Source organism: Diadema antillarum, unplaced genomic scaffold, assembly GCF_040938485.1.
Source record: "Diadema antillarum isolate AM-2024a unplaced genomic scaffold, OU_Dant_1.0 scf00000148, whole genome shotgun sequence".
NCBI classification, from domain to species: domain Eukaryota; kingdom Metazoa; phylum Echinodermata; class Echinoidea; order Diadematoida; family Diadematidae; genus Diadema; species Diadema antillarum.
Window position 1 is genome coordinate 730,449 of NW_027271037.1, and position 14,307 is coordinate 744,755.

The 14,307-nt window shown below is 36.4% G+C and overlaps 1 protein-coding gene across 1 annotated transcript; it reads right to left on the reverse strand.

The window, feature by feature from the left end:
• Nucleotides 1-3,297: 3,297 nt before the first annotated feature.
• On the reverse strand, nt 3,298-8,075 carry LOC139721714 (C-type lectin mannose-binding isoform-like). The gene is made up of 3 exons (XM_071633039.1): nt 7,821-8,075; nt 4,080-4,142; nt 3,298-3,525 (listed from the first exon to the last, which is right to left on the reverse strand). The coding sequence occupies exons 1-3, from the start codon at nt 8,073-8,075 to the stop codon at nt 3,298-3,300; spliced, it is 546 nt and encodes a 181-aa protein (XP_071489140.1).
• Nucleotides 8,076-14,307: the final 6,232 nt, after the last annotated feature.

Consider the following 14,307-nt stretch of genomic DNA (forward strand, 5'->3'; position numbering starts at 1 on the left):
TTATCTGCCAAGTTGGGCAGGTGTCGAGAAAGCTAACTGGCTCCTTATTTATTATCTATCATTTATTAATTATTCATTATCTATCTATCTGGGTAAAATGGAAGCATATTTTCAAATTATTTTTTCTCGAACAGGCGTTGATCATTTTTTATACCTGAGATATCATATGAAAGGAAAAAGAATGGATATTAAGGCTATGATTTTATTTTTTTGAAAAGATTGCGGGAAAAGTCTAAAAACTTCATCCAAACTCGCTGTTTGCTCTTGCAAATGAAAATTTAGTAGCATTACTGTCTATTGTTCTAACTCAGTCATACACGATTTTTAAACAATGAGTTGTGCATCAAATGCACACATATAGTACAAATAATATATTCAACAATGATTTCCCCTAAACCTCAACTATGGAATTCTAGCTTGGGGTAATTCGTCCAAATTTTTGCTTGATTCGCTTTCCTTCTTCAAAAACGCGCCATCAGAATTATCAATTACGCCGGATATTTATCTCATACAAATGAATTTTTTCACTAAAATAAAATTTTGAAATTGATTGATTTGTTTCATTACAACCTGGGTATTTTCATGTATAATTACTCCACGAATGATCTTCCTGATGTTTTTCTTCACACGTTCAAAAGAAACTACTCAGTTCATAATTATCCCACCCGCCAACGGGACGCTTATCACCTTCCACGTACTCGTACAATTTTCGCGATGAAAACAATTATGTATGCGGGACCGAAATACTGGAACGACCTCCCCCCTGAACCCAAAGGTTGTTTATCACTATCATCCTTCAAATGCAAATTAAGACAGTATTTATTGAATGATTACGCTACATCAGCTCATTGAAATTCTGTTTTGTGCTGTCCAGGACTATCCCGTTATACTGTACTCCAGGGTTGTTGTCATGTTAAACCAGACTATAAGAGCCCAGCTGTTTGCGCCCTTAAATTCTATCACTGTGTTTATGTATACTTTTCCTTCTTTAAAGATAGCTGGGACGAGGAAACAGCTGGTATTTCACATTCTCACTGCACTGCAACTGGTTGTTGAATGTCTTTTTTACTGGATTTACAGGTGCATGTGTTCCCTTCTTAATACACGCAATGTACACATTTCTAATACTGTCTAAACGGTATCATTGTTATTATATGTTAAGTCATATTGTATTGCCAGAACGACAATGGTTCATCCGCCTATATACAGCATGTGGCTTTTTCGACCCCTAACCTGCACTAGAGAAGAATTTGCTATATAACTGTATAATTGTATTTTTTTATTTTGTTTTTCTCTTATGTTCCGGTCATTGTTGTATCCGTGCTCCCCTTCTCAATCTTAAACTCGTTTTTAACCGGGACCTACGTTCAACAAGCTCGCTTTTAAGTAGGTTCCTTCATATTTCATTAGCATTCATTCACAGATTCCAAACTTAACAGATCGACCACTATTATGTTTTACATATTTGCAATATTCTATGTATGTCATGCATTTCATGTAATTTTGTTGTATTTGATGTAATTTTTCATCGAGAAATATGAAAATAGATTGAAATTGAAATTGAAATGAAAGAAGAAAAGTTTATCTTTCCATTGATGTATATCGCATACAAAAAATGTATGATTTCAATAGTAAAAAAAGTGCAACGAAACCCGGTTTCGTGTTTTTTTTTTCTGGGACACGCTGTATATATATATATATATATATATATGTATATATATATATACATGTATACGTTTGTTTGCTTTATCTTTTTTTTTTCAGTGTCGTCGAGTATGTGGTTGAAAGAGATGGTTCATGCCTTGTTAAAGGAGTTTCTGTATAATAACGATATACATGTACAGTATGTTGGGTTGTTATAGGATAACTTACTGAAGTGTTTAATGTAAAACCTTCAGAAACAGCTAATTTGACATGCTAGGAAAAGGGAGCTACCAAGGAGCTAGAATTAAAAATACAAAACAAAAAGCACAACAAAACATACATTCATAGTAATTGGAAAACGTTAATGTACAAAACACATGTGAATGTGAGTAACAGAATGAAGAAATACAATTGCATTTTGCACATATTATATACATATGCATAGTACTAACAAAATGAGGATGGGAATTGAAATAGAAGATCCCACTAAAAACCAAAGCGAGTATGAGGTCTCGGGTTAGGGTTAACCTTTGCTCAAATATATATATATATATATATATATACATGATATACATATACACCTATTGTATGCATACTGTACAGACTCATATACATATATATATATGTATATATATATATAATGTTTTTTTTTTTCAATTATCATATATATATAGATATAAATATATAATATGTTTATATTATATATATATATATATATATATGTGTGTGTGTGTGTGTGTGTGTGTGTGTTGCTGCGTGTGTCTGCTTGTGTATTCATGTGTCGTCCATGTCGTGCTACAGTTGTCAGAATATTGGCACATATTATTTTTGACACACTGCAGTCTGGAGAAAAAAGAAAGAGGGTAGACAAGATGAACTTACATTCATTTAAAATAGACATTATGACAATTGGGGAGATGACCAAAATACTACGAAAGTATAACAAACACACAAGTGACAGCTCAGATCTTGATGCTTCTGAAATTTAATATCTTTGAGTGATTTTTAGTACATGATCACTATGGAAGATTTTGAAGCTCGTTGCATAACGAACTCAAGAGAACCCATCGTTTTAAGTTCAAACTTATAGCCAGATATCGAACGATGTCGGAAACATATACATATATTAATGTGCATTTAATCCAGTTTACTTTGTTTAGTAGCCGCAGCAAGGGATTTATAGAACTGTTCATGAAAGTTACAATAATGTTTACAGTGCTGGTGAAATGCAGATAATGTATATATATATATATATATATATATATATATATATGTATATATGTTGATAAGGTAGTCCACGTGTTGGCAAGATAAAAAGATAAGTAACAAAGCTGCAACAAAGTTCATGCTGTATTCACCAACGGTTTATTTCTTCAGTGTGAAGAAATAAACCGTTGGTGAATACAGCATGAACTTTGTTGCAGCTTTGTTACTTATATATATATATATATATATATATATATATATATATACATGTATATGGATTAGATAGAACAGTAGGCAGGACCAGCATTCATGGTATTGACACTGTCAATAACTACTATAGGTTTTTTTTTTTTTTATAACATATTCATATTCATTTCCGGTCAGTTTCTTTTTGTTTGCGTTAATTGCTATTAATAACTGATACATGTCGCCAGAAGTTGCTTCAGATCAAAAGGTCACCTTGCAGATGTATTCTCTCTGAATTGTACACGAGCCATCATCCCAATCTCTTGCTCTGTCCGAATAGGACCCGGTGTACCACACTTTGGCGCAATCCTGGTATCCCCCACCGTTGTCCGGCTGGCCACGGCGCCAGTTGGTATACGGAGTTGTTGATTGATCGTTCCAAACCCACGTGCCTTCACTCCTGATGTCGTTGTAACCAATCCAGAAGCCCTAAAATGATTTTTTTTTTCACAAACATAGTCTGTTAGTTGATCACGATCAGCAAACATTAGGTAAGAAAGAGCAATGCAATTGATTCTTTTGCAATTAATCAGGTTCACCGACCTGACATATTAGCCAATCCCAACATTTACTGTTTATCTAGCTATATATGCTTCATGCACTTGAACTGCTGTTTGTCCACATTTTTATGCTGTTATGATTCTCTGGCAAATTACGAGCACCTGCTCACATGTATATGTACACTGGTTTTGCCCAGCTACTTGCCTAATTAACATGCCTGGAATGGTGGCTCAACTCATTGGGACGACATACTTAGTAGTCAGCTGTTATTTTGGCGCCCTTGTAATTACATCACATATTTCGTGGATGGTTAACAACATTTGGAAGATCGGTCTAAGATATCATGCATCATCTCCCATTAAAAAAAAAATGGCATGGATCCTGCTAAAATTATTGAAATTCTGGTTTTTCTTTTCTCTTCGGTCTGTATAATGAAAGTTTCTTCAGAAATGTCACATTTTGAATTTTTGAAAAAAATATACCTTCCCCGGGTTGTACTTGTTGATGTTGAGAGCACTCTGGCACTGTGGTAGTTTAAAAGGGCCCTGAAATCCAAATGCATGTTGATTTGTGTCGATTCATGATACCCTCAACATCACTTTTGCGGTGAAACGAATATCTGGAAACATTCCATATATTTTTTACGATTTTTTTTCTTCTATTTTTCTTCAGATTACTTGGGAAATGTTTAACAAAAGACCTTGGAATGCAGCTTCCTCTCGACTCAGCGTATTAAACTTGCATGTTTCTGTGAAATTAATGTTACTAACAAAAGGCATGGCGAGCACCTGATGTGTACTCCTTCGGCTTTCTTTGCCACTGTTCTACAGTCATATTGACTACTTTGCTACATGTCTTGTCTCGTCAAATTGTTGTTCCTTTGTTGTGTCTCCTATCAGGTCTATATCTTTGTTTATCAAACTCTCACCAGTGACATAGACTATAGTGTTTTTTCCTTTCGTTATGGCTCAAACCCTAAATTTACATTTTAATTTATTGAATAATGATGAAAGAAATGTAATTATTCAGTTCATAAAAGACATAATTGTATGAGTAATACATTTAAGTCATTTTTCATAGAGCTTATAATCCCAAATGGAATATTTGATTTATGTTATATACAGACGTCCAAATTCAAGCGTCAATGAGTTCATGTTTTATTTGCACGATTTATTAAATGATCCAATATTTGCAAATAAAGATTCGTACTTAAATGCAGATTTCAAAATTGGTTTGATGAAATACAACTCTTTGAATATATCACAAGAATTTATTAAATTATTAATGTCCGTCTATATTATTTTAGTGCCACTTTCATTGACAATATTTTTACTAAAGAATTTCTCTTCCGGAATCAGGTGATATTATGTTATCAGATATACCCGATCATTATCCAATATGTGTAACTTCTGTTATGAAGAATAGATCAAATAATTCCGAAAATTATTTAGGTAAACGTATATTTCATTTATGAAGGAATGTCAAGAATTTTCAAGATAGTCTAGAAAATGTTGATTGGGCTTCTGCTTATCAAACAGAAGATCCCACTTTATCATTTAATAATTTTGTGCAAATAATCAACATGAATTTAGGTATTCATATTCCAATACGTTAGATTAAAGAAAAGGATAAAAATTCCGAGACTTTTATCGCATTACAAAATCAATTCTAACATCGATTAAGAGAAAAAAAGTTTACAGGTATAAGCATAACCCTACTGAGCAAAATAGATTGAAATATGTTAATTATACGAATATTCTTACAAATGTTCTTCGAATACCAAAAAAAAAAAGAAGAAATATCATACAAATTAACTTGAGTTATTCAAGCATGATATGAGGAATACACGAAAAGTTATTAAAGGTGTTATGAATATATTGAAAATACTTCTAAAGTTTCAAAAATTAAATGGGTCATCAGTGAGAAGTCAATTGATGTATCTGAAATTTTTAATGAGTATTTCTCTTCAGTTGGAGCAAATTTAGCGCGGAATGTTCAACCGACGCAAATAACATTCAAAGACTTCTTAGGTCCGTCTTACCCCAATTCATTTTTTTTTTTTGTATCAACTCATAGAGAAGAACTTTTCAAAATTGTATGTGATTTTTATGATAAGAAAAGTTCTGGTTTTGATGGAATTAATAACCGTTTACTGAAAAATTTTATTGTTTATGTCGTTGATCTCCTTGTCCACATCTTTTATCTTTCTTTTTCGACTGGTGCTGTATCCGACAATATGAAAATGGCTAAGTTTGTTCCAGTCTTTTAAAAAGGGGGTAAAAATGATGCTAATAATTAAATGCCAATTTCTTTACTCTCAAGTATGCCAAAGGTTTTAGAAAGAATTATAATTATATGTTAGAACATCTAGATTTTGCCAAGCAAATCATATATTTACAAGTTGGTTTTGGTGAATTTTTTTGAATTTTTGAAAACAAAAACCCTCCCCGGGTTGTACTTGTTGATTTTGGGAGCACTCTGGCACTGTGGTAGTTTAAAAGGGCCCTGAAATCCAAATGCATGTTGATTTGTGTTGAGTCATGATACCCTCAACATCACTTTTGCGGTGAAACGAATATCTGGAAACATTCCATATACAATGTATTTTTAACCATTTTTTCTTCTATTTTTCTTCAGATTACTTAGGAACGCCCCCCCCCCCAACAAAAAAATACTTTCAAACCAATATTCTTGAGATGACCTTATGTGTAAGCGTTTTCACATCAGCCCGATGTTTCGAAATAGCGCGCTATTTTGCTGACTATTTTCTGCGAAAAATATCTCGAGCTTGGATTTTTTATCGAGCTGATGTGAAAAAGCCTTGTGAATCTTTGCAAAAGTACTGAAATGTTTTTAAAAAGACCTTGGAATGCACCTTCCCCTCGACTCAGCATAACTTGCATGTTTCTGTCATATTAATGTGACTAACAAAAGACATGGCGAGGGAAAATGCAAGTTATGCTGAGTCGAGGGGAAGGTGCATTCTAATGTCTTTTGTTAAACATTTCAGCACTTTAGCAATGATTGACAGATGATGTCATCTCAAGAATATGAATATTGATTTGTTTGGAAGGATTTTTTGTGGGCGTTCCCTAGTAATCTGTAGAAAAATAGTAGAAAAAATCATTAAAAATATATGGAATGTTTTTATATAGATATTCGTTTCACCGCAAAAGTGATGTTGAGGGTATTATAAATCAACACAGATCAACATGCATTTGGATTTCAGGGCCCCTTTAAACAGCAATATTGCCAACGTTCGCTCCGGTGTGAAAGACAGATCGATAGGTTGTTGTTTTTTGTGTGCGTTTCTTTTGTTTGTTTGTTTTTTTTTTTTAAGATTAGCAACCATGCCACTTGTTTGTCACTATTTGGGAACTTTGAAGAGTTTTGCAAAAACCTGGGCGGCATCAGGTGATTATATGGATCTGACCCTAAAAGGAGCCAGGGTAAGCAAACATTCGATCCCCAGCTTTCTTAAAACCACCGTTGTTGTTGTTTTTTGTTCAAGTGAGGTTTCCAAAATATGGCAATGAATTTCTGCCAGAAAACAAGATAAAAAGTACTGCTGCCCCTGAAATATTGCTCTACTTGGTTGCTGCTACAGGTATCGTGCAACAGAAGATGGGACAAGGAAATCATCTCGACTTGCAAGATGACAAATTTACACACAAAAAAAAAAATATGTATAGCGAATAACGGGGAGAGTAGGGACTTTTTTTCAACTTATGTGATGTTGACATATGCGAGATTTTCTGTGTCACAATTATGGACCTTTAAACTAACGGCTGCTGGGAAACACTGAAAGAGTTAGCAACTGTATATTCGTGATCAGCTCATGTGCTCATTAGTACGAATGGTCTTTCATTTTTTCCCCTCTCATTCAGTTTGGCAGTTCACTCGTTTTCATTAGTGACATGATGCATAAGCATAACGTAGAAACAAAATATATCATAATAAATTATATATCTAGATATCAAGCTTTCTTGCTGTGAGGTCGATACATAGGCATACTGGTAAGTAGCATTTTCAGAGGTGACAACAGTGATCATTACGTATTGGTTTCACAGATGCGTATTTTAGTAAATTTTAAAACCAATTTTCTTGCTAAAATTTAAAATCAGTGACATTTTTTTTTTCTGTCCATGAGCAAAGCAGAACTACGAACTGGCGTTTTGTACTGGCACTATTCGGATTTGTAATGTACTCCATGTAAGGCTTACGTCTCCAGTAGTTGCAACCGTGTTTCGCCAGTAATTGTAGAGGAAAGTGTTTTCCGCCTCGCTCAGCACCGACGTCAAATGACCACCAAGACGGACACAGTGGTTCTCCGCATCCTGAAAGTTTTTCTTCGCTAAGAAGAGCCGATAGCAGGAGCCGTAGAACCCAGTCCAGTACTCCGGGCAGCACCCACACGCCTGACCGCCGACGGCCATGTAGGAGGCCAAGACCACGAGAAAAGCAATGGTAAGCTTCATGGTCTCAGGATTCGAGAAGCTAATTAGCTTTCTTCTGTATAGGACGAATATTACAACAGAGGGATAATTGCTAATCCAATTAGAATAAAAGACGTATATATATGCAATTGCCAAGTACATGTGCTTGTCGTTTAATCTTCTTAAAATACAAGCAATCAAACACCCCACTGTCAACTAGAAAAGACACCCAAGGCAGATAATGAGAAGGGGAGGGATATGTTTTCTTTATCCGTTTATCTTTCGATCTTAATAGGAATACATTATGTTATCAGTAATGGTCTTTCACACATTACCGTCGTCGTTCGAAATAACAGACGATGACGGTGAAAATTACACCATGATAATGCCGAAATTAAGATAAAAAATAAAGAAGAACATTTTACATAGTAGTAATTATCCCTTAAGGAAATCTCGTCTTTTATGAAACGATCACATATATTGGAAGGAAGGGTTTATTTTGGTGATGGCTATCGTTCTTTCACACCAGTCAGAAACGTTACAGAAAAAAAATCGCTACAAAATGTTTAATGATTATTATAACCATGCAACCTTTATGAGTCTTCCTTCTCATTTGTAGGAAAATTTAAGTTTGCTTCTCCATAGTTGACAAAGCCAACGTGACAAGGCAGGAGCATAATAACATGATATGAACAGAACTGAGACATTACAATGCTCTCATAAATGCATCGTCAAAACGTCTGTTTCAAAAGATCGTTTGTAGGCCTGCAGATTTGTAACAGTTTTCAGTTAACTCAGACTGAAAGAAAGGAAAAAGGGTATCTGGACACTGTGTACTGTCACCTCCCCTGTTAAATCCTAAATAATGTGCAGATATTAAACATATATTAAACTCAAAGTGCACTCGACGATTGCAACAAAATTCAACAAAATCCACAATTCTTCCGATCATGGCAATCAAGTATCAATACTCACGAAAACTCGGAAGACAGCCGTTCAGAAGGGTCAGTGGAATATGGAAAGATATGAAACACTGGATAGTTTTCAATCTTTTTTATACAAATTTGTTCCAAACAGACCATGGAAGCCACACCCCTCCAGCGTCCATTTCATCATCCCATTCTCTCCAACTCTTTATCTCTCCCTCTGTCTCTCTTTCTCTATATTTGTCGTCTCAACTATTCTTATAGACGCTTTTCCTTGACAAATTTTTGTTTACTCCAAGCTATCACTTTCTCGTCTATAGCCTTTCATATTCCTACTAAGATTCTTACATTCAGGATGTTACCACAACAATAACAAAAAAAAAAGTCTCAAGGAAAGGAGATTAAAACTTTGAAAATCACTTAATTTTAATACATGATCCGCTTGCCCTCAAGACGGCTCCGGTGTCCCAAGGTTTCATAATATGATAGCCTTCTTTCTCAAATGGCTAGTCCTTCCAGTTTGTTTGAGACTCTGATGATTTTTGTTGTTGTTGTTGTTTTGAGGGGGTTGTTGTTATTGTTTTTCCTCTGAGGGGCCCACAATCTACAAGCTTTGTCTTCTTAGTGGGTCCCTCCATTTTTCAAATTTCGCATACTGTATAATTACTTCTAATCACTTGAATTATATGATAGTGTGTAATTATTATAAGGTGGTACAATCAGTGTATATACATTCTTTCATGTTATACTTTACGCACCTTAATTTCTGTTATCAAAAAATTGATGTTCATATCTTTTTTGTCGAAAAAAATGAAATAAAACATTGAATTGATTTCAACCTCTTTTCTTTACTTTCAAGGCTGTCAAAATAATGGATGGCGCTATTTTAGGTTGAGAAATCGTTAATTCTTAACTCCAGTGTGGCAAAGAAGCAGACGACGATGGTCTTGAAAATGTTGAATAACTTTACTAATATTTATTCACAGGAGGCCAGACACCATAAACGTGTCAGTAAGCATACTATGAACACTACCAGCGAGCCAAAAAGCCAGGGTTTGTCTTCCCTTCAATAACCATATGTTCATAAATCATGCTGTCACGTCTCCATTTTCTTGTATCGGTGAGGACGCCTCCTGCTACTGTCAGGATTTTTTTTTTCACAATTAGAACTTGACACTAGGATGAGACGATTTAACTGTTTTGTCATTGTTCCTCTCCTATTCTTGCTTAGCCATCTCCACTGCTTCCAAATTATCTTTCACTCCCTGAACCTATACTTGGCAGTTACTTTGCTCTTAAAAACATTGCAAATCTATAAGTACGAAACTTTGAATTTGTACAGTAGCGAGACCTATTTGCTCCGTTTTATTATGGAGCTACATGGTTTTATCAATGATTATACATTCCCAAGGAGATATGAGATTTGTTGGTCTAAAAAAAAAGAATTAAAACAAAGTTCAATTCTTTCATCATTAAGAAAGAAATATGAGTTGCAATGGATTTCAAACTATTGCATAATGTGATCTCTTCAATAGCTGCGTGTTCGTCTTGCAGATGTAGTCTACCCGAACTCCACACGAGCAATCGTCCCATGCAGTCCCTGGCTGTGTCCGCAGTGGGCCCGGTATACAACATTCTGCCGCAATCCTGGCCTCCTTTAGGCTGCGTTCACATAGAAGTATACTATTCGGGTATTCGGGGCTCGTTTTCGAGGGCACGCGAATAGCTTGAATCGAACGATAGGATTTCCTCACACCGGTTCACATAAGAGGGCACTATTCGAAAGTACCCGAATAGCTGCGAATAGTATAGCAAAGTGGGAATCGAACTTGTTCGATTTTCTTGCAGCGTATACCGTCTCTCGTTTATGAAATAATGGCAATTTTGGTCTGGATTTGCCCTTTAGCAAAAATAAGCATGTAGACTGACATTCTGATGCAGTTTAGAAATTGTTAATAAGATTTGCTGGGATGTAGGAGGAAGAAATCCTCACTGCATGGGATGGTGAGTTGACAGTGCGGGTGATGGTGTACTCGGTGCTCGAATAGCGAATAGAGAATAGAGAATACCGAATACCGAATACCGAATACCGAATACCGTGTACTTCTATGTGAACGCAGCCTACGGTACACGGAGCTCTAGGAGTTGAATGAATGCTCCAAACCCACGTGTGTTGCGACACAAATTGTCGCCCTTTGAAACAGGCGACAAATTGCGCGTGGAGCTGACGACACAAATTGTTGCCCCTGCGCAACTTGTCGTCTGGCGACAATTTGTGCAGAGGGCTGACGGCACAAATTGTCGCCCACCCTCGAAGCACATTTTTGGGGGTAATATCATTCTTGACATAGTCATTGAAATACCAACACATAACTTACATGGCTACATCCACGCAAACAAGCCCTGTAAAAAGTCACGGTGAGGTTTCAAGGAAATGTGTATGTGGGCGCGCATATGATAATTGGGTGTGTGTGTGTGTGTGTGTGTGTGTGTGTGTGTGTGTGTGTGTGTGTGTTATTGCATATTATGGAAGAATGTGTGTTGAGTTGAGGTGGTTTATGTGCATTACGATGATTAATTTTGTTTTAGCGTTTGTTGGTGCTTATTTATAAATACTATGTATTTGTGGAATGCATATGGCAGTTCAATGTGCTAAAATCAACTTACGATTGAGATATTATTTACGGTATGTCGAAATTACTCTAGTATTCGCTCATGCACAAAGCATGGCAAACTTATTCTGGGACAAATAATAGTGAAATGGAAGTTGAAGCTAAGACGGATGGAAGAAAATGACTGCAGTGGGGAAAAATGAACAAAGACAGATAACAGTCAGGGAGGGTACCTCCTTCATATGCCTTTTCTCTCGGTCTCTCTCTCTCTCTCCTAGCCCGCCTCACCGTTGCAATTGACACACCCATACTATTTTGAAATCAACGCCGCTGTGAACTCTAAGCACGTGCTTATACACTTTGAAGGCATTTTAATTGCCACAGTAGACTTTTGCTCCTGCCTGCTGCTGAAGATTTATGTGATTAGACTTTCTTTTTAGTTTGATTGATATCTAATTGGAGTGCTCGTTTAGGGTCCGCACCTACAAATCATACACAACACATACCAAGTAGCCCCCTCCCCCCCCCCCCACACACACACACATACGCATAACTTACCAGTCATACCCACCCCACCCAAGCATAACACCGGAGCAACCACCCCCAACCACACTAGTCTGGCTTCCAGACCCTCTGCCCATGCTATTTCGCTATTCAGGATATTGACGCCATCAACGTCGGAAACTAGCATAGTTTAAGGTGGTTTTGTCCTTTCGGCAAAGGCGGCGACTTCGTCGCAGCGGAGTCCAGTTTGCAAAGGGTCTGGAAACCAGACTGCTGCAATCATGACTTATTAATTTTTCGGGGGGGGGGGGGATGATATCCACCTATTTTGATTTATATCCAAGGTTGTCAAATAAATAAAGAGGGCAAGCTGACCAATGGCAAGGTCCTTCCTGATTTAAGCGTAAAGGGACCCAATTTCTTGTGTTATTTTTAGTTGATATCAGAGGATAATACTTCGGTATAAAGAAAACCGTAAATTTCAAATAGAGGCACACTGCGTAATACTGTCACACGTCAACTGGTAGGCAGATTATTAGTGAGCACGCCATCTAGTGCTGTCAGTTGAATTTATTTTATCCCCAAAAAAAGTATGTATATACCGGGTGTCCCAAAAAAAAAGCGGAACGGTAGATTTTCAGTACCTTGCGGTCTAAGAGTTATATATCTCTTGACATCGTTAGAAAGAGCATCTTCCGCAGAAGACTATGATACCAAAATCAGTTAATTTGGATCAGTACTTTTTATTCTATGTCAATTTCTGAAAATGCAGTCATTGTCAGATTTTGCCGGATTTTTGCGACTTATGAGATAATGATTTGAGTGAGACACGCGATCCATACGATGAATATTGTGTAAGCTCGGTGATCCATGTCAACAAAAGATACAGCTTTCACATTGGGAACGGGCCAGGAAAAAAAAGTGTGTGTGTGTGTGTGTGTGTGTGTGTGTGTGTTGTGTGTGTGTGTGTGCGCGCGCGCTCCCAATATGAAAACGTTATCTTTTGTTGACCTGGATCAACGAGCTTACACAATTCACCGTATGGAACGCGTGTCGCGCCCAAATTATTATCTCATAAGTCGCAAAAAATTGAAAATGACTGTATTTACAGAAATTGGCGTAGAATAAAAAGTGTTCAACCAAATTTAATGATTTTGGTGTCATGGTCTTTTGCGGAAGATGCTCTTTCTAATGATGTCAAAAAATATATCACTTTTAGAACGCAAGGTACTGAAAATCCACCGTTCCGCTTTTTTGGGGACGCCCGGTATATGTTGATTAGGGATTGTGTATAATAAAGAAAGGAACTAATGCTAATGCAATTTTAGTAAGGAACAAACTAGAAAATGTCAGGGTTAGCATGATATTTTAGTTCATAACATGTGCCCCGAAAATGAATAAACTCTGCCTTAGAGATTGCCTCAACAACAATCCTTTTATACTTTTGGATCTGTCACAAATTGAACTTTATAATCCAGTTGCTTAATCAAATGGCAGTATGATCAACCCCTCCCCCGCCGTGAAGCAAAGAAAAAATTACTCTCAATTTATTGTTAAACATGATCTATTTTGAAGGACTTTTGAATACGAATGGAGCTTTCACGTACTGCGTCTCAGATATTTTTGCTCCAGTGTCATAACGCAACGTTTCTGCACAACATTTGATACAATCAGTCATTTTTTTTTCATTATTGGTTTCTGACTTTATTTGACGTAATCAATTAAATGTAGCAGCGATGCCTGTCATTTGAAGGTGGAAAAGAGTTTTGGAACATTGACTAGAATAATATGGGAGTGGCAAAAATATAATTCTGTTGTCGTGGTTGTTGTACGTCGAATAATAAGTATTACACTTTTTGTAACATGCAATATCCCCGTGCACATGGCACCGGGGACAGCTTCAAAGGGAAACCTTGGAATACGATTCAAAATTGAGGACAGTCGAATTGAGGGTATGTATACAGAAAAACCACTTCATCCCTTGCCGGGTTGAATACAACTGATTTTATAATGCGATATTTTAAGATTTTACACTCCAGCGAAAGTTCTTGTTCGAAATCTTTGCTGTGTATGGCTGTATCTCCAGATAATTGAACTTAATATACCAGTCTCTGTTTGAACAACTCAATGTTGTAGAATATGAATACTTATTAAAAGTCTTTTAACCCCCCTCATTTCTAGATATATTTATCTCTCTCTCTCTCTCTCTCTCTCTCTCTCTGTCTCTCTCTG